A 23,396-nucleotide genomic window follows, 5' to 3' on the forward strand; every position below is an offset into this window, starting at 1 on the left:
TACAAAAAGGATTATTTCTTGACTTGTTTGTGTAGCTGGCATAATAACGAATTCCATGTGACTTAATTGTTTTCATATAGTGTGCAGATTTAAGAATGTGTACTTTCAAAGATAACAATCTATATTTGGCATTTTGCATCCTTACTGTTCATAAGATTGCCATAGTTGTTTCAGCAGATCTTGAAACAAATGGAAAAATTGTTTTCCACTTCTGTACTTTTGCATGCTGAGCATTGTCATTCTCATATATAATTGGAGAAGCACATTCACCGGAACTTTTAAGTATCCTTTGTCTTTGCATATAGTAAATCTGAATCACTTGCCTTATACATGCACAAATTCTTAGTAAGCTTTTTATTTAAAAACTTCTATATATATCTATATATAAAATAGAAAAGCAGGCTATAGGCTCCAGTAGCAGTATAATTTCTTGTCCTTAACCAAGTTGCATTATAATTTATTTGAAAATGTGAAAATAGTTTGCAGATTTATAGCTGTTTGTATCAAGTAAAGTCTTTATGTATGAGTTATTTACTTGAGTCAATTCAGAGCACTAGTTGTGCTAAAATTTACACAATATTCTCACTGAAATGAGCTACACTAACTCTATGTTAGCGTAACTCCTTGTTTTTTCACATGTGACATGAGAACCTGAAATTCTTTTAGGAGCTTAGACTGAAACACTAGTGTTGCAGTGTCCTTGAAGAGTTACTTAAAACCGATATGAAGCAGCTTTGTATAGTTTTTCTGGAAAAGCCTTAGAGAAACAAAGTATAGATAGAAGTGGTGTAGTGTGTTTTGTTAGGGGAGGTATGTAATAAGGTACGAAATATCTTTTGGGTCAGGCTGTCACATCCATCCCGCTGATCTAAAAGCTCTGCGCAGTGTGCTAATTGAATCCAAAAAGGGCAACGCAGAATCTAAATGCTCATTTGGTGGAAAAAATGAAATAGGCAAAGGATGCTGGGGAGCTAGCAATCACATGCAAAAAGATGATGATTGAACAAGTGGAAGCTAACTTGGGCTGGTAGGGCAGACCAGATTTGAAACATTCCAGATGGGAAAAGGAGTCTGGAAGTTGCAGGCATTCCAGTGTTGACCCTTAACCTGAGCCAAACTTGCCTTAAATTAAACTAGGATAAAAATTTGAAGTGCGTTATGCCTTTTAAAAGCAACCTGTATCTTGTGGGTTTTGCCTTGTGTGAGTAAATATTTTATATGTGCCAAATGGAAGGAAGTGGTTCCATGCAAGATAACTTCCAATTATAATAATAAAAATAAATAAATAATAATAAAAAAAGCAATTGAAGAAAACATTAAAGTTAACCTGTTAATGGGAAGGTGACAGATGGAACACTAGCCTACAAATACTGATTTTTTTTTTTTTTTTTAGAGGAAAAGAATTACGGCTGGTGCAAATTAAAATAGCAATGTAAAGAGATACAATTAAAAGTCTTAGCTTAATATAGGAATTATTTAACAGCTGCCAAATGAGACATTTAGAAAAATATTTAAATTAAAATCCCCTTGTTTATAAGGTGGAATGTAAATTCTCAAGGTTGAGAGCCAGCTCTTGATTGAAAGTTAGCTGAGAAGAAACTTCTTGATTTCTGGAGTTGTTTGGTCCCTAATGCGAGGTTCCTTTTATCCTCTCTTTGAATGTCTCATACTGACTTGTGTCACAATGTGGCATTACAAGATTAGATGGATGAGTAATGTGATTTGATGTGGTAGTTCTTTTGGTTCTCAAATAGAAGGAAATAGTTCTGTAAATGTATTTCAAGGAACGGCGTTACACTGAGGCTCTTTCCTAGTTTGTCAGTTTAAAACAACTGCATGACAAAGAACATTGAAAAATTAGTCTGAGTTACCATACGAATTATCATCTAAATATCATATCGGTGTTTCCGGTTTAGTGATGATTTAATGGAAAATTTGATTCTTTTTCTAAAAGTGCCTAAATTCCTAAAGTGTTTTGATAAAATAGTGACGTCTGAGTTTCCTCACTCTTTCTCCCAATTTTTCTCAAATTCATATGGGAAGTATTTTATGTATTCGTATTATATGGACATACTTTAAAAATAAGTGAAAGAGAGAAGGGCTAGCCACTCATGTGCCTTCCAGGGTTTAAACTCGAGAAATGGATGTGCAGCTCAGTTCCATTGCAGTGGAAAAGCATTGAGATGTTGTAGAAAAGGGCTGAAGAAGGGCATTGAAAAATATTATGTAGTCATGAGAATGATGTTATATTTGTGTTTAGAAACATTGTCTTGATCAAGTGTTCTTCTTTAAAAAGATGCTATAGAATTAAAAGCGTTCCAAAGGTGAAAAGATCTTAGATTCTCAGAGAAAAGTGATGTTTAGGAGGGACATGCTAATGTATTGAAAAATAGTGAGGAAGTAAATGAGGAAGGTTTTGGCCTCTTTGAAACTTTACACGTGAATAAAGAGGGTGTGCTAAAACTGAACTATGAGAAATTCAGAAAACTGATTAAAGGGGAATTTTTCCCTCCTCGTACAGTTAGACTCTGAAATTCATTGCCACAGGTATGAGAAAATCTCTTCACTGTTGGGAATTAACGTGAGACCTTCATGGGAGGATCGCTACTCCCTATGTGCCTATTTAAAATTTCCCATGGGGCGTCTGCTGCTGGCTGCGGTCAAAAGTAAAATTCTGCAATTGAATTGAGCGCAGGTCTCACTCAGTACAGCAGTGTGTGCGCGTCTTCCAGTGTAGGGACTACAGAAAGATTGCTGCGTACAAACTGGTTAACTCTTCATTTTTGTATTTAACTATCTAACTTAAACTGCATGAGTAGAAGGTTACTTATTATTTCAGCAGGTTTGCTCCTTTGAGTGGATTGTTCACTTCCATGCTTTGCATGACATCTATAGGAATATCCAGAGATAAAAAAACAGCCGCCCTTAAACCTCTCCCTCTTTTGTATTGGGTTGTGTATTCTGTGCTTCAGAGGAAGATCATGATTGATTCTGATAAATTTCTAGTTTTATATTTGCTAATAGTTTTCCCCTGGAGTTAAGGATAAATTTTCATTATGGTTTATGTATTTGATTTGTACTTTTAGCTAAAAATTTTTCACTGTCTCTTCTTAAATTAAAACCAGAGCAACATCTCTTCTGCCCATCTTTCAACCTTACTCATTCTGGAAAGATGGCATTGCATTTCAGAACTTCTGTTACTGGATTTCTGCGTGGTCAGATGTAAATAAGCGTAGAGACTTAAGTAGACTGTGTGGCTTTATAGACATACTTTGGTGTCTATGTATGTGTTGTGTATGTGTGTATAAAATAAAAACATGTACACATACACACACATCTATAGCTATATGTGTGTGTATGTAGGTATACTGTTGCTGGAGTTCCAAAGTCTGTTCAAGCTTCTTGGGTTGTAATTTTCTTTGTCTAGTACTTTCTGCTACAGCATTAACACTACGGCTCTTATAACCACTTGCTGCCTTACCAGTCCTGTTTTTCCTGGACAGATGGCCATTTGTCATCGTTGCAATGAAGCTCCTGAACTTTCATCCTTATCAGAATTGTCTTTGCATCTGGGACATCTGAGGCAGAAACAGATGCCATAAAATAGAAGTGGTTAGCTTTTAAAAAGTTGAAGGGAGAATGAAATCTTTCTCAAGTTCTGCAGTTTATTCTAATCTTTCCCTGTGCCCAAGATGAGTTTGAAGGACTAACCTTGTTTACTGCCTCACAAAAGACCCAGATTGCTTTACTTGTCCAGCATCTTAGTGTTTCTCCTTAGGCCTTCCGTATGATTATTTAACTTAATGCATAGATCTACATTAGATCTTTCTTCTCTGGAAGGAAATACCTCTGTTTCATTTCCAGCTGTTTTTGCAAAGTGTGTCTTGCATACGTATCTTAAGATTACTAAAATTGAAAGGCAGATAATTACAATCCAAATAATTTTCAGACAAAAGTTATTCCAGCAATATATTCACTACTATTTTGTTGTAGCACTTCTTTCTAAGTTCACTTTTTTGTCTCATGGTATATTATTAAATAAGCAAGATAACCTCGACTGTGAACTTTGATATGCCAGAAAGTACTATTTAATAGTACATTTATATACATATATAAAAAAATATATATATTATATATATGTATTTGTGCAGACAGCTGGAGCACATGACTATATGAGAAATGTGACACACCTTGCTTTTTCGAAGGGACCGCTATGTCGTCTTAAATGGATGGCCCCTGTAAAAGTTGCTTCCATTTGTTGGATGAGTAGGGCTAACAGTCTGCTTATAGATAGGAGGAGCAAGAGGACTTGACGTTAAGCATTTTATATGTACCTAAAATCTGTTATAAGTGCATTATATTTGCCTGAGGGAGATATGACCTTTGGGGATATTACTGTAAGTATTAAATGTATTTGTGTCAAAGCTTGATCTATTGAAAAAAATTTTTCTGCACAATATTTGTGTAGCATATTATTTGATTTAACATACTTTTTTGTATTTTAGATATTAGAAAAACAGCTAACCAATATTTATCGTAGCACACTGAATTTCTTAGTGTTCTTGTTTTTACATTTAAATAATCACAGACTATCAACACTATTTCATTTTAAAAGTTCTCTACTAGTAGATTGAAAGGATCAGGAAGTGTAGTTATTTTAAAAATATATACAGATGTGACTTGACGCATGGTTAGTTTTATTTGAATTGGTTTTTTTCTTTGGTTTGAACTCTTTTTTGCAAACCTTAGTATATCAAAATATGAAACTGATCATTGAGGGGTACTTATTATCTCAAGTTTACACTTTCAGTATAAAACAAAGTTGACTTCAAAAGGAAAATATGACTCATTAAAAGAAAGCTGCACCCATTTTGCTCAGCGCAGGCTTCTGAGTGTGCACCTGGTAAGAAGCACTTCTCATCCTGTATAAGTTATCGAATGTATTTAAAAAAAAAAAAAAAAAAAAAAGCTTTATTTGAAACTAGTGTTGTGAGCCTCCTGGATGTGGCTGTTGTACCACTCAAGTGACATAGTTTGATGCTATCGAGAGAAAAGGCCAAATAAAGAGATTGCAAGGCAATTGCAATGATACTTTTTATACAATTCAATGATTGGAAGATTCTTTTTTAGTGAACTTTTTTCATTTAATTCACTTTTTTCTAGAAATGAAACCAGTATTTAATATGGAAGCAGTACTGTACTGCAGGTAATAGGCAATCTTGTGGGTTTTTTTACTGCTGCTTTTATCTGAACATTGATTTGTCCTCTCTTCTCAGTTGGCTTTTAAAGTGTTCTTCATAAAATGAATGTGATTAGCTACAGCTTAAAAGACTCTTGCTTCAGAAATTCATGTGGATGTCAACTAACGGAAAATTAATTTTTCTCTTTATTAAAGAAAGTGTGCATAGACGGAGAATGCACTGGGTAAAACTGCCTGCTTGTTCTGAATTTACTCTTAACACTGTGTCATTGGTTTTTTTCCCTGACAGCAACAGCTGGGATGAGCATGTCTTTGAACTGGTTTTACCAAAAGCCTGTATGGTTGGACACGTGGACTTCAAATTTGTTTTGAATTCAAACATCACAAACATTCCCCAGATTCAAGTGACTTTACTGAAAAATAAAGCTCCGGGCTTAGGGAAAGTCAATGGTAAGAAAGGACTTACGATATCTTTCAGAGGATTAATTTTTTTCTCAAACTCATTCTCTGTGAGGCATCTTAGAAGCATTGATTGAAATTATGTAAATATTTTTAGTCTGCACTTCTATTTTTTCTATTTTTCAGCATCATGTTCTAGTTTCACTTAACACATTTGAGGGTAATTTGAGGAAACAAACAAAATACGGTTTCATATTCCTGAATTTTATACAAACAAAAGTGCATAACTCAGGGTTGAACTGAATTGTCTTTCCCTACTGCTTATACGTTTAATGTACAATTTATTCATTAACACATTAATTCTAATTAGTTATATAATTTAGTTATTAATATGTTAATATTAATTATTAATATCACATGAGCAATCATTGATTTGTATTAACTTAAATGATTAATAGATAATTAATAATTGACGCATTAATGTACTACAGTACTTTGAAAGAAATACGTTGTCAATTGTAAATCATACTAGAGATTGACACATGCAACACACGGTGCTCTTTTTTTAGATATATCAAAATATTGACAAAAAAGTGAAAGGAGGTGATTGTTCCAGGTCACAGAAGGAAATTGTCCGCCAGTCCCTCTTGAGTGCTTGAGAGATGTGGGTTTTTTGGTTTGTTTGTTTGGTTTTTTTGTTTTTTTTTTGATCACAGGAATAGATATAACCTGGTTTGCTTTAGAATTCTTTCATCATCTGACTTACTAAGTTATATGAAGGCGCTGCAGTGTGATTTCACCTTCTGTTCCTTGCAGCATTGCTAGGGAAGACCAAAGTTAGGAGTGCTCTAGCCTTAGGAAAACTCTTAGCTGGAAAACTCAGTAAGCTTAACTTACTGAGCTATCATGGGACCTGTGAGGCCGTAACATAGACTGAAAAGTCAAATCTCTGTTGTGGAAGCGTTTTGCTCAATCTCACTGAGATTTTCCTGTGGTGAGAGTGTTCACTGCATGTCCCACTGCTCTGTCTACTTGGGGATGGCGTTTCATGCAGCTCTCTATTTGAGGCATGAATAAGTAATCTTTATCTGGCCACCTCTTTTTGAAAAGCTTCCAGGAACCTCGTTTTTCAGAGAACTCTTCTTGTCAGTTTTGTCAGTTTTTTCTGCTGGATGTGAAATGTGTTGGAGAGAACAGCAAACATGACTATAAATGCTGTGGGTTGGCTGGTTTGTTGTGGGTTTAGGGGGGCACCCTTTTTTTTTTTTTTTTTTTTTGAAACAAGGCTTAATAAGAGCATCCCAGATAAGGAAGGATAAAATAGCTGTAAATATAAACCAGAAACCTTTGACTTGTTTTCATAGAACTTCTCCTTCTCAGACTGCAGCATCCTCCAGTATTTATAAGAGAAAAAGAGTGCTGGAGAGCTTCTTTAAAGAAATACTATAAACTGGCATTTATCCATGAGGGGGAAAAAATATTCTAGCATAGTAGAATATTTTCTCTAGTCGTCTTTGGGAAAGCATGTTCTTTTAGAACACGAGATGGTTTAACAGTTATAGCAAAGTGCTAGATGTGACTACAGGATGGTGGTCTAGAGATGTTCTTGCTTGTTTTTGCTGTATTTAATGTTTGAAGTAAATATGATTTTTAACATGTAGGAGCATTTTGTTTTATTTAAAGAAAAAGTAGGGCAGTTAGTCCTTGTTGTTCTTCTGACTAGAGCCTTCTTTGCTTTCAGCAGTAATTTTAGAATTCAGTGCATTTGATCAGTCCGTTTGGTCCTGGATCCGCAGATCTGGATGTTGAAATTAATCTGAAAGTCTTCAACTGTGAAACAAAACAGAACAACTGCTAAACTTTCTTCCTTAATGTTTCACTATTGCTGAGCAAACAGTTCCATGATTTGGTAATATTTTGAAGACAGCTGATTTGGCTGTAATACTTGCTTAGAGCTTTCTGCGAGTGTTTAGAGTACAACATACTGATTATCAGACCTCACAGAGCTCTTCCAGGCGACGTTTCAGTTCATTACATAGAAGTTGCTTCCCTCCCAAGGTAATGGATAGGGTGGAGAAAGTATGGTAGGGTGGTATACATAGGCAGTCAAAAAAGGGCTGCGGGATGTGAGCCTGTAAAACGACCTTGCCAAGGTCTCAGCTTGTTTTTCCCTTTTTCGGTGGGACTGGGGAGACTTGGCTAACCAGCCTCTTCTCAAGTGATACTGTGTTGCATTTGCTTCCTATTCTATTAAAACTGCTTGATTTTTTGAAAAGGAGCTTAATAAGACATTTGCCTTTTCTCCATGCCTTCCTGAGTGAGAGTAGTAGGGCTAAACATTTTGGTATAAGCCAAGGCAAAACTAGGTAACTTGTGCTAGGTGTTAACCAAAATGTCCAGATCTCAGTTTGGTGGTTCTTGAAGTTGTATGAAATCTTCAGGCTGAGGTTCAATCAACTTTCCCTCCTCTCATTCCATATGGGGAGAAAGGAAGTGAATTCTTAAGTTAGGGAGACCTAAGCAAGATCAGTAGGGAGAATTTGTTCCATCATTGTTTGTATGACACGAACTCTGGAACTAGTTAAATGTGTAGTATGTAATAATGGGAAGGCCAGAGGCGTAATTCTTCCAGTTTTGAACTCTCTTTGATCTGCCATTAATTCATTGCACTTGCTGCCTCTTCGTTTACTTGCATGTCCTCTTCATCTATGATTCCTGAGAATCCTTTAGTTGAAAAAGGAACTGTACTTAGGTGTTATCAAAATAATGTCTGATGTTTAGCATGAGCTATTCAGTTATTTTCTATTTAAAATATCGACCTTTCTATACCAGAATCTAGTTACTTAAGAGTAATCTAGAGTTGATTATTAGGAGAAAATACTTGGACAATATAAAGATAAAGCAAGCTGTTTACAGGTAACCCTTGGACAAAATTTTTTGTAACTGTTTGCTGTAACTTCAGTTACTGTCTTAATATGAAAAACGTCTTTACAGATTCATGGCTTTTATACTGGAAATAGTGTTTTCAAGAGTTTTGTGCAGAAAGCTGATAAGTTTGCTGTGAAAACTACTGCTTCTGTTTTTCGTGAAACTCAAGCGATGTTTATGAAGTCTTGCTAATATTTTTATTCTCCAGAAGCAGCAGTAGATAGACAGATCACATTTCCTTTATCTCCAGCTCATAATATTGAAATGGAGAGAAATGGAAAGCCAGCATTGGTTGAATTCAGTGAAGAAATGCAATATATGGATATAGAGGAACCACAATGTAAGTTTAATTTATCTGGTTATACTACTTATTTTACATATGAATTTGCATTTTTGATTTTTTTTTTAATTACATACTGGAATTTCTGTGTAAACATTTCTCAGCCGTTTAAAAGAGACTCTGTTCTCAATGCTGTTCAGTGTTGCTCTTCTCAATGTTTACTGTATGAGTTGAAAGCAAAGAAACGAATTGTTCTGCAGAGTTTTGGTGTTTATAAATAGATTAGTATTTTATTAGAATTTAGAAATTGAGTAGCATCTTTAAAATTTAAAGTCACATTGTCTCATTCCAGCAGTATTTTGCTTGTTTTCCTTAGCTAGTTTTAATATTTTTCTTTGCATACCTGACTTTTTCTTTGGTTACAGCGGTGATCTCTACAAAATAATAAACATCTCGTAAAAAGTTTACGACCTGTCATGTTAACTTACAGCAATATCAGACTTGCTCTATGCATTTTTATAACCTCTTTCGGTATACCAGCAGTCTTCCCAAAATCTAGTAAAGAGACTATGGAAGGCAATCAGATGGGATCTGTGTGAGGATAGCTACAGGCTAAAAATTGATAGTTGGAGTGAATAAGTTCCAGAAATATGATTATTTTGCTTGGCCCTTTCAGCAGTCTCTTAGTTTTGCGCTTTCTTTTTCATTTGATCAGGTTTCTCTAGAGAAATGTGTTGCAAAGGGTGTGGGAGGGGAGGGATTAAAGAGGAGGTAAAAGACAAGGTTGGAAAGAGAAGGTTTTTCATGCTGTAGAAGAGGCAGAGAGGCAAATAGACGATAATTTCAGTATATCACAGGAGCTGTGGGTTTTTGTTGTTGTTATTTTTAACTGTTTTGCCCTCATCTTCGTTGTTTTGGCTTTTTTTTTTCCCTCTTCTGCTGTCATCTTTTGAAAAATGAGACAAAGAATCAAACTTGATTAGGTCAAGTTGAAGATGTTTCTTCTGCACATATGTTCTGTTCCTTTTTTTTTTTTATTTGCTACTGAGATACCTTTTCATGTTTTTGGTCTTATTCATGTCTCCTGGGTTTTTTTGGGTTATTTCAGACTTTTACTTTTCTTGCCTACCTTTCCTCACTTTTTGTCCTCTTGCTCTTTGCCCGCTCTACTTACTCTCCAACGAGTGTTAGTAATGAGAATTAATCACTTGTTTCTGATTTACCTGTTTACCATCAGCAGTCTTGCTCTGCACATTGCCTTTTATCTTATAGCATGAACTCACTCTTTTCTACTAATTATATGGATGTCTTCATGTAAAGATCCATTAAGATTCAAAGCATGCTTTTCCAAGATTTTATTTTAATAAAAAAAATTATGCACAGATTATGAATTCTTGGATATAATTTTATTTACAAGTGTTACACTAGACTTCATTTAATGTTCCACTAAATAATAAATACCTAAGTTTTAGGAGAAACAATAACAGTTTGATTTGATTTGTCATGTTCCAGGCACAGCTGAGGCTCTATACTGAGAATGTGGAATGAATTTGGTGAATTTGCTCAGTTAATAATTACTTTAAAAGCTTGATCTCTTCCATAGTAATTTCAGGTCACTGACATTTCAACTGTTGCTAATGAAATCCGATGAAAGCTTGCTTCAGAAATGACCTAGTGGGATTTGTGGCTCAAAATATATTGGTCCATCATTTTATTAGCTGTATGTTTTTGTGGCTCTGATGAGCTGTTCAACATATATACTATCAATATAATATAATGGAAGATGCATTGAAAACTGTGCATTACTTTTACTTGATTTCCCTAGAAAATCGCTTAAAAGTAAACCTAAAATAGTAGTTAGACCTAAGATGTAGTTTGTTTGTGTTTAGTGATCAGCGTTTGATATGGTGTATTTTTCACCTTTGCAGATGATGAAATTTTGTGACTTAATCTTGAATAATTCAACTCCATATTAATAATGTTTTATTTATTTATATTAAGGTCTTAGGTTGTGTCCATTTCTAGAGGAACATAAGGAAGACATACTTTGCGGTCCAGTATGGCTGGCAACTGGACTTGATCTATCAGGACATGCTGGCATGTTGACACTAACAAGTCCAAAGCTTGTTAAAGGTAAAACAGTTTATTACACTATTCAGGTGAAGTATACATAACTAAAGTGCACCTCATATTTCTATGGTCAGACGTGGGTTTGCATTTATTTTCACATTGGCAAATTTTGTTGTATTACACAATAGTGAGATAGCTTTTCAAACTGATGCTAAAGTACTTTAATTACATATTTGAGCTCTGCTTGTAAATTGCATCTATGAACGTAAAATCTGCTTCAGCTTGACCTAGTAAATTTTACAAATTTTTCCCTATGTTTTTTTTTTTTTCCCCTCCCCTTCCAGGCATGGCTGGTGGCAAGTACCGCTCCTTCTTAATTCATGTTAAAGCAGTGAATGACAGAGGAACAGAAGAAATCTGCAATGGTGGAATTAGGCCAGTAGTTAGAATACCATCTCTAAAACCTCAAAGTAGCAAGGGCCATTCCCTCGCTTCGTTGTTGGCAAAAGTTGCAGCAGGCAAGGTACTGAGTAGCCAAGAAAGACAATTGTGTTGAAGTTCTAGAATTGATATGATTAATGTGATCTGAAAACAAAACAGTTGTTAGGAGGTATAAGATTCATTAAAATTAGGGTTTTTTAAAGAGTTGACACTGGGTTTAATACCTTCAAGAATCAGCGTTCAACATCTTTAAGCTGTGTCTTCTGTGAAAGTGTAGTTGAAAAGGTCTATTCTAGTCTGAGCATTTGTTCTTTAAATTTGCTCTTTCCATGACCCTGTTCAGTAGCTCTTAAAAATCTTCATAACAGAATAGGAGTGTATACATATGTGTGTGTGTATATACATGCACACATATATATTCACACGCATAAATATACTCTATATATTTAGTACTTTTGATCATTGTAGTTGAGTGGATGATGTGATGTACATCTTGTGGAAATAATTAGAATGATTAGAACATAAATTACAGCAAACTGTTAAATTTGATGTTCTTTCATTAAAACAAATTAATAAAAGTAGTCCATTCTGTAAGATGCTAAGTCCATTTTGTCCAATGCTGTAAGGTAAGATTTTTAAGCTTAAAATAATCTTGACCTTTTGGTTTGTGCTGTCGCTGACAAACAGTAAATATCTCACTGCTCAGTGAGAGATTTTATTGAATTGTATGCACTTCTGTCTTAGCAAGATGTACAAGTGACTCAATCAAACATGCCATGATTCCTGAAATCTACTTCATTCCTTAAAAATCAGGAAAAGCCATCCAGTAAAATTGAAGCCAGTAACTCTTCAAGAAAATCAGATAATCTTAGAGGCTGTGACTTACTTCAAGAAGTCTCTGTAACAATTCGAAGATTTAAAAAAACTTCAATTTCAAAGGAAAGGTTAGTAGGTGTTTTCTAAATCTCTTTTCATAAAATACCTCATGACAAACGACTGTCTCAAATTATCTTTTCATAAGTTCAGTTTATATGGAAAAATCTGCCAAGTCATTATTCTAGGGCATCGTGCTGTGCAAGTTGTGATAGAATAACAGATAATTTATTGTTAATTCAGGAAACTGTATGCAGAGTGATATATTTGCCTGACTTGAAAAAGTAGATGTAAGTAATGTCAGTGTTCTTTACAAAATAGATAAAATGGTTTGGACATCTTGCTTTTTTTTTTTTTTTTTTTTTTAAAGGAAGTACTTTGACTTGTTTCTTAACGGCATAGAAAGTATAAAGCTTTGAATCAAATCCAGCTGGCAAATTATTACTCATATAGAGCTGGTTAAAGTCACTGTGGATTGGTCCTGCAGGCCTAAATAAGGATAATAGTGTTTGGTCAGTATTACCAGCTGCTGCACCTCAGTGGTATCAGTGGCTGTAATGGGTTTAAGAGGGTCAGAGGGGCAGCAAGGGCAGGAAATAGAAATAATGGTGGCAGACTTCAGTTACTCTGTATAGTTTAGACAAGTGTCTCATTAGGGCATAACATAGACTGTGTTTTTGGACACAGCTGATGACTGTTTCATGGGGAAGATGCTTAACGAACATACAAGAGGAGATGCAACCGTTGACTTGGTCCTGAATGGCATGGAGGATCTGGTTCAAAATCTTAATGGTCATTTGGTAACAGCAACTACAGTGTACTTGGAAGTGTACTTGGAGGAACACCCTTGGAGGAGCAGTGAAGGTCAAAAAATCCTCCACAGTGATGCTCATTGTACAAAAGGGGAACTAAATACATTGAGGAAGTTTGTTGAAAAGAGATTAAGGTGCACTAAGGAAAAAGAAATCTTACAGACTTAAGACTGCTGAAGAATACTGAGAGCATAAGGCCAATACATACTGCTTGTTTTGAAAGGCTTATTAGGAAAGCCATCCTTCTTCCTTTTGTCCTAAAGGTATTCCTCCCAATGTTGAGGTCCCTTGGCAAAGAAAACAAAAGGGATCAAGAACTGTGGCGGTATATATGTAAAAAAATCAGTTAAGCAAGCCAAAAAAAAGAGTTTGACGAATGAGGAGCAAAACAACTCCAAACTAGTATTTTTTTGGTAAATATCAGGATCAGGAAGCTTGTTACTTGGTCTCTAGGACCAATTGGTGAGCCAGGTGCGAAAGGAACATTCGGAAAACTAAAAGAATTCTCTGCATCAGTGTTCACCATAGAAGAAACAATGGAAGCTCACATGCTTAGATCCACTTGTGGGGCACACTTTAAAAGATCTTGCTAAAACTGAAGAAATCGTGGAATAAGTTAGGGGGCAAATTGGCAAGGTGAGCAGTAGTATTGCTTAGAACCAGTTTGTATTCACTAAGGAGTTACAGGAGCTGTCTAAGATGAAATAGCTGAAAGGTAGCTTAACCTCTTGCTTTGGAAATGCCTTGATATCTGAGGATAGGTATGGTAAAACAAAAAGGTTCTTAAAAATGGTTCCAGGTAACTGCAGGCTGGTAAGCCTGCTGACATTACTAATTTTCCTGTATAAAATTATAATAAAGCATGAAATTAGTGAACAACTGAAAAAGAAGAATTGACATGGCTTCCATAAAGGAAAATCCAGTATTACAAACCACTAGATGATCTAGTTGATTTCTGAAAGGTTTTTGGCAAAATCCCTCACCAAACGCTTTTTAGGAAATCAGAGAGCTGTGAAATAAGAGAGGTCCTGCATAAAGTAGCACCAAGTCCTTTAATGTGATGGGAAGCAGATCTGTGCAAACTGTTGCCAGAGTGTTGTAGATGCTGAAAGTTTACATAGGTTTAGAAATTACTAGACAAGTTAACAAGAGAAAAATAAATTCATGGAGTGTTACTAAATATACAGTAACTTGGGCCAAAAATAGTTGAAGATTGGGACTGTGCAGAGAAACTGTTGCATATGCTTGTACTAGTTTTACTCTTGTCTAGGCATCTTTTGTTGGCTCTTTCTGAGACAAAGAGATAGAGGGAGATTTTAGTGGGAGAATGTCCATATTGGATAATTTTGTTTTTGAATTTTCTCCCTCCTTCCTAGGGTTCAACGGTGTGCCATGTTACAGTTTTCGGAGTTCCATGAGAAGCTGCTCACTACTCTTTGCAAAAAGACAGATGATGGTCTCACTACAGAACATGCTCAGAGTCTTGTATTAGACACGCTTTGTTGGCTGGCAGGAGTGTACTCAAATGGCCCTGGCAGGTAAAAAAAAAAAAAAAAAAAAAAAAAAAAAGTTATTAAATGAATATGGCTATTTCTCAGTATTAGCTCTATTTTAAAAATAATCAATCAATAATTAAAGGTTTATATGATTCTCTAAAGCATGCAATTGTTTTTACAGCTCAAAGGAAGGCAATGACAGCTTACTTTCTAAAACACGTAAATATGTCTGTGATATTATTCGCGTTTGCTTCTTTGAAGCTGGGCGGAGCATAGCTCACAAATGCGCACGTTTTCTTGCACTATGCATCAGGTCAGTGCTAATTTTATTTTTTTATTGGTTAATGCATGTGCTTTGTGTAAACATGTATTTGGGATTTTCGCATGCTGTCAGATTTTTTTGTTGTTGTTGTTCTTGATTAACATGAAAAATACAAAGCAACCAGACACAGGTTGCTGTTTCTGTTGAGGAAAAGCTTGTTAGGGTATCATTGCAAAGAACTTTGTCTTCTGGTGGAAATTCATTCTTATGTATTTAAATGCTGAAGTACTCTGTCTATATATTTCTTTGTAGCAATGGCAGGTGTGACCCAAGTCAGCAGGGATTTGGATCTGTTCTTCTAAAAGCTTTACTTGACAATATGCCTCTCTTGCCTGCTGCTGCCACAGGTGGTATGTATACAGTCGTCATATAAATATGACAGCAATTCTTATTTGGCATGTTTTTGCTGGACACTCTTGTGGAATAGGAATTACATAATTGTTCAAAAACTGCTTCTTGGATGGAGTAGTCTGGTCTAAGAGGTATCGAAGTAGATGGTAGAATTTTAAGAAAATTAGCTTACTTAACACAGATTGCTTAGGTAGTCAAATTTTTGGGAGGGCTTATGTAGTTTTGCAAGAATTTTCAAAGTTATTTAAGGAACTGTGGTTTCTGTTGTGCTCAGTGAGACTCAGGACGGTGTTATTTCTGAAAATCAGATGATCTCTCTAGGGAGTCTGACTAAGCATTTGGATGTCCAACTCTAGCAATCCACATGTGTTTCTTCTGTACCAAAAGGGAATTTTGAACTAAATTACATTTTCTTTTCTTGTCTTCTTTAGAGAGTAATGGTCTCTTAGCATCTTATTGAAGACTTTTTAATGCCAGCTAGACTAGGAAGATGACTTTAAACACTTCGGGTGTATTTGTATTTCGGATGCCAAGGCCTGCTTTTTGTTTTTCATAGTATGATGTTGAATTGCATCTAGCTTGGGATCACTAGGTGATCTTGCAGGAAGATTACTTTGCAGAGCAAAATACATGCTGAGCTACTGCTACCCGGGACCAGTTTGAGTAGAAACATTTAACACACTGATACTCAGAGGAGAGGGTGTGGAGTGCCCAGGGGGAAGACCGTGTCTGCTGCAAACACGGAATAAGGAAAGAGCTTCAGACAAAAACATAGGATAAGAGGGAAGAGCTGAATCTACAGTGAGGCTTGACTCTGAAGGGGCTGGAACCCCTAAGTTAGCATCTTAGTGGGTCAAGACCATTTAGATTATTGTATTTAGTAGAAGACTATAGTGGGCACAGGTAATGAAATAAGTATGTGTAAAATTTTTTCCTAGGAACCTTATTTTCTTCAGTTATGAAGATAATTAGCTGCTATGAGAGTTGGAAGTACTTGTGGAACCTATTCATTACAGAATGATTCTAAATTAAAGCCTCTCTTACAACAACAACAAAAAAGGGGACTTTCTAGTAACCAGTAAGATTCAGTGGTTCAGTAACTAGTTAGGTACTTTATCACTTTCCATGATTCTGTTTTGTAGTATGTTTTCTGGGTGGAATTTTCACATCATGTTTCACCTGAAATGAAATTCTTTTTTAACACAGGATCTGTATATTGGTATTTTGTATTGCTGAATTATGTAAAGGATGAAGATTTGGCAGGATGTAGTACAGCTTGTGCATCCTTGCTAACTGCTGTGTCCCAACAGCTACAGGATCGTCTAACACCTATGGAAGCGTTACTTCAAACAAGGTACTAAGAAACGTGGTTGTTAACTTCATAAAGGGACGCATATAACTTGCCTATGGTACTTAAATGGAATTAGGCACTCAAGAAATACAAACTTGTTTGGGTCATATTTGGATAAGCTCCCTGTAGTGGTTGTGATTTTGCCTAATGTCACCTTCTGGTGTTCTGTTCTGTTTGGAAATTTTTGTTTGTTTTTTAAAATGTATCTTGCACTATTTGTTTGAGCAAGGATTAATTTGTTACAGCTCTGCAAAACAGTTTTGACTGCTGTAAAGTTAAAGGAGAATTAAATTGTCTTGCAATTCACAGTGTACTTTAAATTAGCAAACGTGTATATAATGTCTGAAGTGTGTGCAATACCTAGGTTATTTAAGATTTTTGGTTTACGGATTAGCAAAGCATTTCCTATTTTGAGTACACAGAGGGAATGAAGTATACTGAAATAGACGTTTTAGTCTGTTTGAAGCAGACCTTACGTTTAAACCGTTGCTACCAAAGGCCAAATTCCAAGTGTAGAGACCTGGAGTAATTTCCTGGGAATGCAGGCTCTTACTGTAAATTGTATGGCAATGTGATTTCAGGCTATGATGTTGCATCTCTTGTATTGAACTAGTTGGTCATGTTGACTTCAGATGTACGTGTTTCTAAAGGAAATCTTGGTTAGTTCAGTTTTGTAGCGCTTTTCAAAGCCACATTATAACAATGGAAGTGTGCTGCTTCAGGCATTTCTTTCCAATTGTGATTTATGGCCATATGTTTTCCTCTGAGTTGGGCGAGATCAAGGTACAAGACATCTGGTAGAGGTTAATTCAGAATCTTCAGGAAAAAAAAATCAAATTTAGTTTCTTGTTTTCTTTTTTGTTAAAGGGATATAATCGCATAATACTTGGTAAAATTTGTTCCTGTGTGTTATGGTTAGATCCTGATTGTGTTCCCTACCACGATCCTCATCTCACTTGTGATTTTGTTTTGCCGTGTCTCAATCTTCCAGCTGATTGAAAGATTTACGTCAGCAGCAGAAATGGTGAATAGAGAGTAGAAAACTTTGTCAAATACATAAAATGGGAAAAATGAAAGTTTGTGTTTCCATGTTGAATTTAAAAAAAAAAAAAAACGCAAACAGGGCAGGGGGAGAAAAAGGGTGAAAATTCCACTTGATATAAGAGACTGGCACCTCTATGTGTAGAAGTTGATCCATTCCTTCGTGTAGATTGCTTCCAATTACCTCCCTTAAACAACATACCTGAAATACAGGTTTTTTCCTTTCCAGTTGCCTACTCTAGGTTGGCATGAGTGATATTTCAGATCACTTAGTGGTGAACACAACTCTCTGCGTCTCAAGGGAAGCGTTCTGAAATGAGCCCCTGTTCTGGTAGATGAGATTCCCACATGCTTCCTTTTTAACTCAATATCCCTGCTGTGGTTGTGATAAGGAAAGAATAGTAGCAGACACACCTGTCTAATTCCATATTTGATTACTGTAGTTCTTTGTCTTGCAAGGGCAAGGACTATTTCTTGACCTAACCTACTAGTTTAGACAAAATTCACTGGCCTTTCCTCTATACAACTTCGGATCAAGAGAATACCATCAATTCACAAGTTGTTTTGTTTTTATGTAGGAGATAAGTATTAATATATTCTTTAAAAGTAAAACTTAGTAAGCAGTCATTAGTTGATTTTTTTTTTCCCCCAACCCCCGAGTTGTATTTTATCACATTTATGTTCCAGAATATGTACAGACTATTTTCATCTTCATTATCATTATTCCAGGTACAAAAGCCTCGCATTTGGTAATCAAATGAAAGCAGATGCCTGCTTAAAGGATCTGTAGGTTTATGTTGCCTTAAGCCAAGTAGTTCTTGTTTTACTAGCATATGCCACAATAAAGTAGCAAATACTTGCAAGGAAAAGGCCACATGGGTATGAATTGAATTAATTATTGAATTAAATCTATTTTAGACAGCATATATTTAATTTACTGCAATACGTTTGAATTCTGATCCTGCTTTGCAAAGTGCTTGTAACCCCTTTTTATTTTGTTATACCTGCAAACTTAATAAATCAAGCTCACTAGTTAAATCATGCAAGTAATCAATATTAATATTGGACTTAATATATTGAGTTTGTAATTCTGAAGTCTGCTTTACAGACAGCTGTCAGCTGCTTTATAGTAGCTCTAGACCATATTTTCATACGCATACTTTACTTGTGAAAATTTCGTGCAAAAACATGTCAGTCTTACTAGATGTACAGTATGCACTGCTGCTTTGCAATACATGCCTGTAAAGAGGAAACTAGATTGATCTAATGCATTTTGTTCTTAGATGGTATAAATTTGTCATCTTAAATCTGCTATCTTGTAGTTTCTTATAAAGTTTAAGTTGCTCCAGTGTATTTTTGGGAAGTGGATCTTAAATGAATTGATCTATAATTCCCAGTTTTTCTTTCTTCCCTTTTTGAAGTTTGGTAGCAATTATTGCCATTTTCTAAAATTTCATTTTCTGAGTAGCTGTGGTTTTAGTCTTTGGTGGCAAAGGCCATTTATAGCACAGCCACTGTGGAAACATTTTAACATCCGAAGGAGTCTTGAACCGGTTCTTTCTCTTTGTTACTGATGTCATAGTATTCATGTAATCGTTTATCCTTTTGTGACTGCTTGATCAAAAAGGACATTTAAAGTCCAGCTTCCTCAATGTTAGCTGTTGCTGGCTTTCTGTGCTTGCTAAAGAGCAGAGGAGCTTTTCTGAGGTGGAGTGAAAAAGGGGAGAAACTTCCTGTTACTGTGGGTGTGTTTATGGAAATACTTTGTATTTGTTATCGACTCTTGTCAAAGGACAAAATATGAAATATTTCTTGGTTTTGTCCCTGCACAGATGCACTCTTCCTTTCCTGTTCTATTTAGCTATTTGATCTAATTCTCCTTTTCTGCTTTTCTTGTCCTGTGGCTGGTAATAGGTGTTAATTCAAAAACAAAACATCATTTGTTGTTGTTACATCAGGTTTTTCTTTTTCTTGGCCTATGAAAGCCTAGTCGATTCTGGCCCATCTAGTTACCCGAGCGATTGTCTATTTTCCCGTGCAGTACTGCCAGAGTGGGAGTAATGGGATTCTCTTCTGCTCAGATTTAAAGCCAGTGCTGGCAAGTGTTGATCGATATCCCTGGCAACATTTTCCTTTTTCTTTTTAGTTCAACTGGAGAGGGGAAAAAAAAAGAAAGCTGAGATGGATTTCTTTTGCTCTTTTGGAAAATAGTACTGAATTTTTATTGACTTTAGATAAGTGTGGGATTTCCTGTGTGTCGGCATGCATACTGCTGTGGCTAATCGTCCAAGTTTTGTAGTGCTAGTTTTAATGTCTGAATGTGGTTATATATAATGTTTCCAGGACAGTATTAAGTCTTCAGGACTATTTAGATCAAGTTGCTTATTTAGCACCAGAGATTGTCTGAAAAGGTTACGTAATAAGTGGTTATAATGAAATGTAAGTAAGTGGTAATTTCCCAGATACATCACTTGAATGAAAGGAGTAGTTTGAAATGCAGAAAGTTCTGAATGAAATACTTGGCCTTTTTCTGTAAAGAGTCTAATATGAATTCTTATTGCTTGAACAGTGTTGTTTGTCTTATTCTGCTTGCAGATATGGATTATATAGCTCACCTTTTGATCCGGTTCTCTTTGACTTGGAAATAAGTGGCTCTTCGTGTAAAAATGTATACAACAGCAGCATTGGCGTACAGTCAGATGAAATCGATTTGTCTGATGTTCTGTCAGGTAGGTATGTTCAACCCAGTGGGGGAGAATTGGTGAGTCTCTCTGCTGTACTGTTTGCCTTAAGTTAAGCCACAGTTTCCTACTTTCCGTCTGTTTTATAGCTGTACGTAATGAAGTTCAAGAAGATTCTCTTGCTTCGTGAGATCCATTACATTTCCTGTGGCCCTTAGGGCAAGAAAAAGCTTTTTCCTGGAATTTATACTTTTCTTATCCTGTGAAGGTTCTAGGAAAAGGGTAGAGATTAAACAGAAAGGCTGCTATTGTTCAGTGGGTCAAAGTCGTCTAGGAAGCATCTGTAACTTCTACTGAGCAGCTTCCCTGAGATATCTGTTATTACTCATTTAGAGTGGCAACCATCTCATAGGCAGAAAAACCTAAATGGATTTTTGTGAGCGTGGGAAGCCGCCCTGTGGCATGCTGCTGCTTAGATATTACAGGCTAAGTGAGAAGATATTATGTCTTTTTCTGTTTCAGATGCATAAGAAATTCTTAAACATATTTATATCTGTCCTCAGGTCAGTTCATAAGTGAATCTTTAGGCTGTGGGGCGTCCTAGATCATTCTTATTGTTAGGAAATTCTTCTTGTCATAGCAAGCATATTCTTCTATCACAGTGACTCATTTCCTTTTTTATATGCTTTTGTCCATCCCCTTGTCTTCCTTCCCCTCCCCCCGTAAGACATGGTGTCATGGTTAGTGTACTGAGTAATAGTCTAGTTTTGACAATAAGTTATTGTATGATCTTTGTCAGCCTGTAATTTTCCTTCTTTTCCAGGAATATCAATACATTTTTTGCAAACTAGATTTTTGATAGCACAATTCATAATGAAGTGTTAGAACAGAGCTTCTGTATGTAATCTGTTTGTGGAATTAAGACAGTTATGTGTTGCGCTATGCTTCTACTGTTGTTTGATAGTTTAGATTAATAAACTCTATTCAGAATTGGCAACATCATCCGTTGTAAAATACGCGTCCATTTAAATTGTAGATGTGATAGTACTAGGGTGTTTCTTATACAACATGAAGTAATAAAATGTTGGGATTATGTTTAGTTGACCCTTTCAACTATTCATGTCTCAATGTTGCTATCAATACAACATTTGACGGTAGAGAGGTATTTATTTCTCTTGCAGGAAATGGGAAAATAAGTAGCTGCGCAGCTGCTGAAGGTAGTTTTACCTCCCTTACTGGACTTCTAGAAGTTGAACCTCTGCACTTTACCTGCGTTTCAACAAGTGATGGAACTAGAATAGAAAGGGACGATGCAAGTACGTTTACTGGTATATACAACTTTTTATTATTTCTACATAGCATAAGTCCATAATACAGTGTTTTGAATCGGGCATAATGAGCACTATTTTACATACAGATTGTTGATACTTTTATAAATGTTGAAGATTTTTTTTTAAAAATAACTACTAAATGTCCAGTTAAACTTCTTTGGGAGCATAACAAAAACTGAATTTCAAATTTGCATGGATGAATTTATTCCTGTTGCCAAGTGGATATAACCCCTAGGCTACATGTTTGCCTTGTAACCTTATGTGGCAAAAGTATTCTAGGGCAGTAGGTGGGTCTTCTGTAATGGAAATGTTGCATGTATGCTGAGTGTGTATAGTCTATAAACCGACCCTGTGTAATTCAAGATGCTACTTTATAATGAGAGCTCAGTAAAATGAGATGTTTCTCTTGATTTTTTTACACTGCTCTTAACGATTACTAAGGAATTAAATGAAAGGTGTCTTTTTATCGTTTCTTTTCTACATACATGGGCTTTTTGGTTTTTTTTGTTTTTTTTTGTTTCATGCCAGTGAGTACTTTTGGGGTTACCCCAGCAGTTGGTGGCCTCTCATCTGGAACGGTTGGGGAAGCTTCGACAGCACTGAGTTCAGCAGCCCAGGTAGCTTTGCAGTCTCTCTCTCATGCAATGGCCTCAGCCGAGCAACAGCTCCAGGTGCTGCAAGAGAAACAGCAGCAGCTTTTGAAGCTTCAGCAACAGGTTGGAGGCTATTTGGCTATTTTTTCATGCTGTCTCTAAACTTCAAAAGCTGAGAAAGTAGTTACACAGAGCTAGTAACTTTTTTTTTTTTTTCCTTTCCTTCCCTCCTGCCGTTTTGATAGTATATTTGAGGAAGGAACAGCTCTGGACTGAGACTCACTCTTATTAAGCAAAGTGCTGAAAGTGTCTCCCATGCTGTGTTAGTCTTTAAAAATTGCCTTTTTGTGTATTTTGAGGATGGATGGGGTGTTTGATAGCTATCCATGTGCACTGAGGCTTCGTTTTAATAACAGTCTATGAAACTGAGAAACCCCACTGAAATAAAAAGGGTAGTTGCTGATACGGGGAAATACCCAGTGATAAAGCCAATGTCAGTATGCAGCTTGGCTGTGTTGGTTCTGATGTCCGAAGTCTTGCTGTGTCGCATGGTCATAGGGTTTTTTTAAATTATTTTTTGATTGCTGCAGTTAATTACTTAATTACTCATGTTCAACTGCAAGTGAGGTCAAATTGATTACAGTTTCATTTTTCGGTTTATGATAGATATCTGACATGCCCATGCTCAGGGTAGCTTGCATTTATTAAATCTAGTTTGTAATGAATGCTGAACTTTGTAGTTCGACATTACTGTATTCACAGCGGTATTGCTCTCCGCTACGTTCACTGCTTTCGTTTTCCCTACAGAAAGCTAAGCTGGAAGCAAAACTACATCAGACGACAGCAGCGGCTGCAGCAGCAGCATCAGCAGTTGGTCCTGTTCACAACTCTGTGCCTTCTAATCCAGTTGCAGCCCCAGGCTTCTTCATTCATCCTTCGGATGTCATTCCACCCACACCAAAAACAACTCCTCTGTTCATGACTCCACCTTTGACTCCACCTAATGAGGCAGTTTCTGCAGTTATCAATGCAGAGCTTGCTCAGCTTTTCCCTGGTTCAGTCGTTGATCCCCCAACTGTTAATCTGGCTGCACATAACAAAAACGCAAGCAAGTCCAGAACGGTAATTATTATAATTTTTATAGAAATGAGATGCCGTAAGCCTCATCAGGATCTAATTTTTGCTTATGTACTGGTAAATGCTTATTCATTTAAGTGAGATGTGAAA

At 36.1% G+C, this 23,396-nt stretch overlaps 1 protein-coding gene across 14 annotated transcripts in view; it reads left to right on the plus strand.

The window, feature by feature from the left end:
- BIRC6 (baculoviral IAP repeat containing 6) overlaps positions 1-23,396 on the plus strand; it is a 200,294-nt gene that overhangs the window by 44,075 nt on the left and 132,823 nt on the right. For 4 of the 14 annotated variants that reach the window (XM_068939391.1, XM_068939399.1, XM_068939403.1 and 1 more), the window contains exons 13-25: positions 5,490-5,650; positions 8,736-8,867; positions 10,809-10,940; positions 11,222-11,400; positions 12,132-12,262; positions 14,380-14,541; positions 14,681-14,812; positions 15,074-15,171; positions 16,379-16,526; positions 20,160-20,293; positions 21,427-21,573; positions 22,105-22,292; positions 22,977-23,291. In XM_068939391.1, the coding sequence (XP_068795492.1) occupies positions 5,490-5,650; positions 8,736-8,867; positions 10,809-10,940; positions 11,222-11,400; positions 12,132-12,262; positions 14,380-14,541; positions 14,681-14,812; positions 15,074-15,171; positions 16,379-16,526; positions 20,160-20,293; positions 21,427-21,573; positions 22,105-22,292; positions 22,977-23,291 (2,059 nt within the window). The remainder of the gene's footprint in view (positions 1-5,489; positions 5,651-8,735; positions 8,868-10,808; positions 10,941-11,221; positions 11,401-12,131; positions 12,263-14,379; positions 14,542-14,680; positions 14,813-15,073; positions 15,172-16,378; positions 16,527-20,159; positions 20,294-21,426; positions 21,574-22,104; positions 22,293-22,976; positions 23,292-23,396) is intronic. The other 10 variants (XM_068939394.1, XM_068939393.1, XM_068939401.1 and 7 more) reach the window with 7 other exon arrangements.

The sequence above is a fragment of the Struthio camelus genome, chromosome 3 (assembly GCF_040807025.1).
Source record: "Struthio camelus isolate bStrCam1 chromosome 3, bStrCam1.hap1, whole genome shotgun sequence".
Lineage (NCBI taxonomy): Eukaryota > Metazoa > Chordata > Aves > Struthioniformes > Struthionidae > Struthio > Struthio camelus.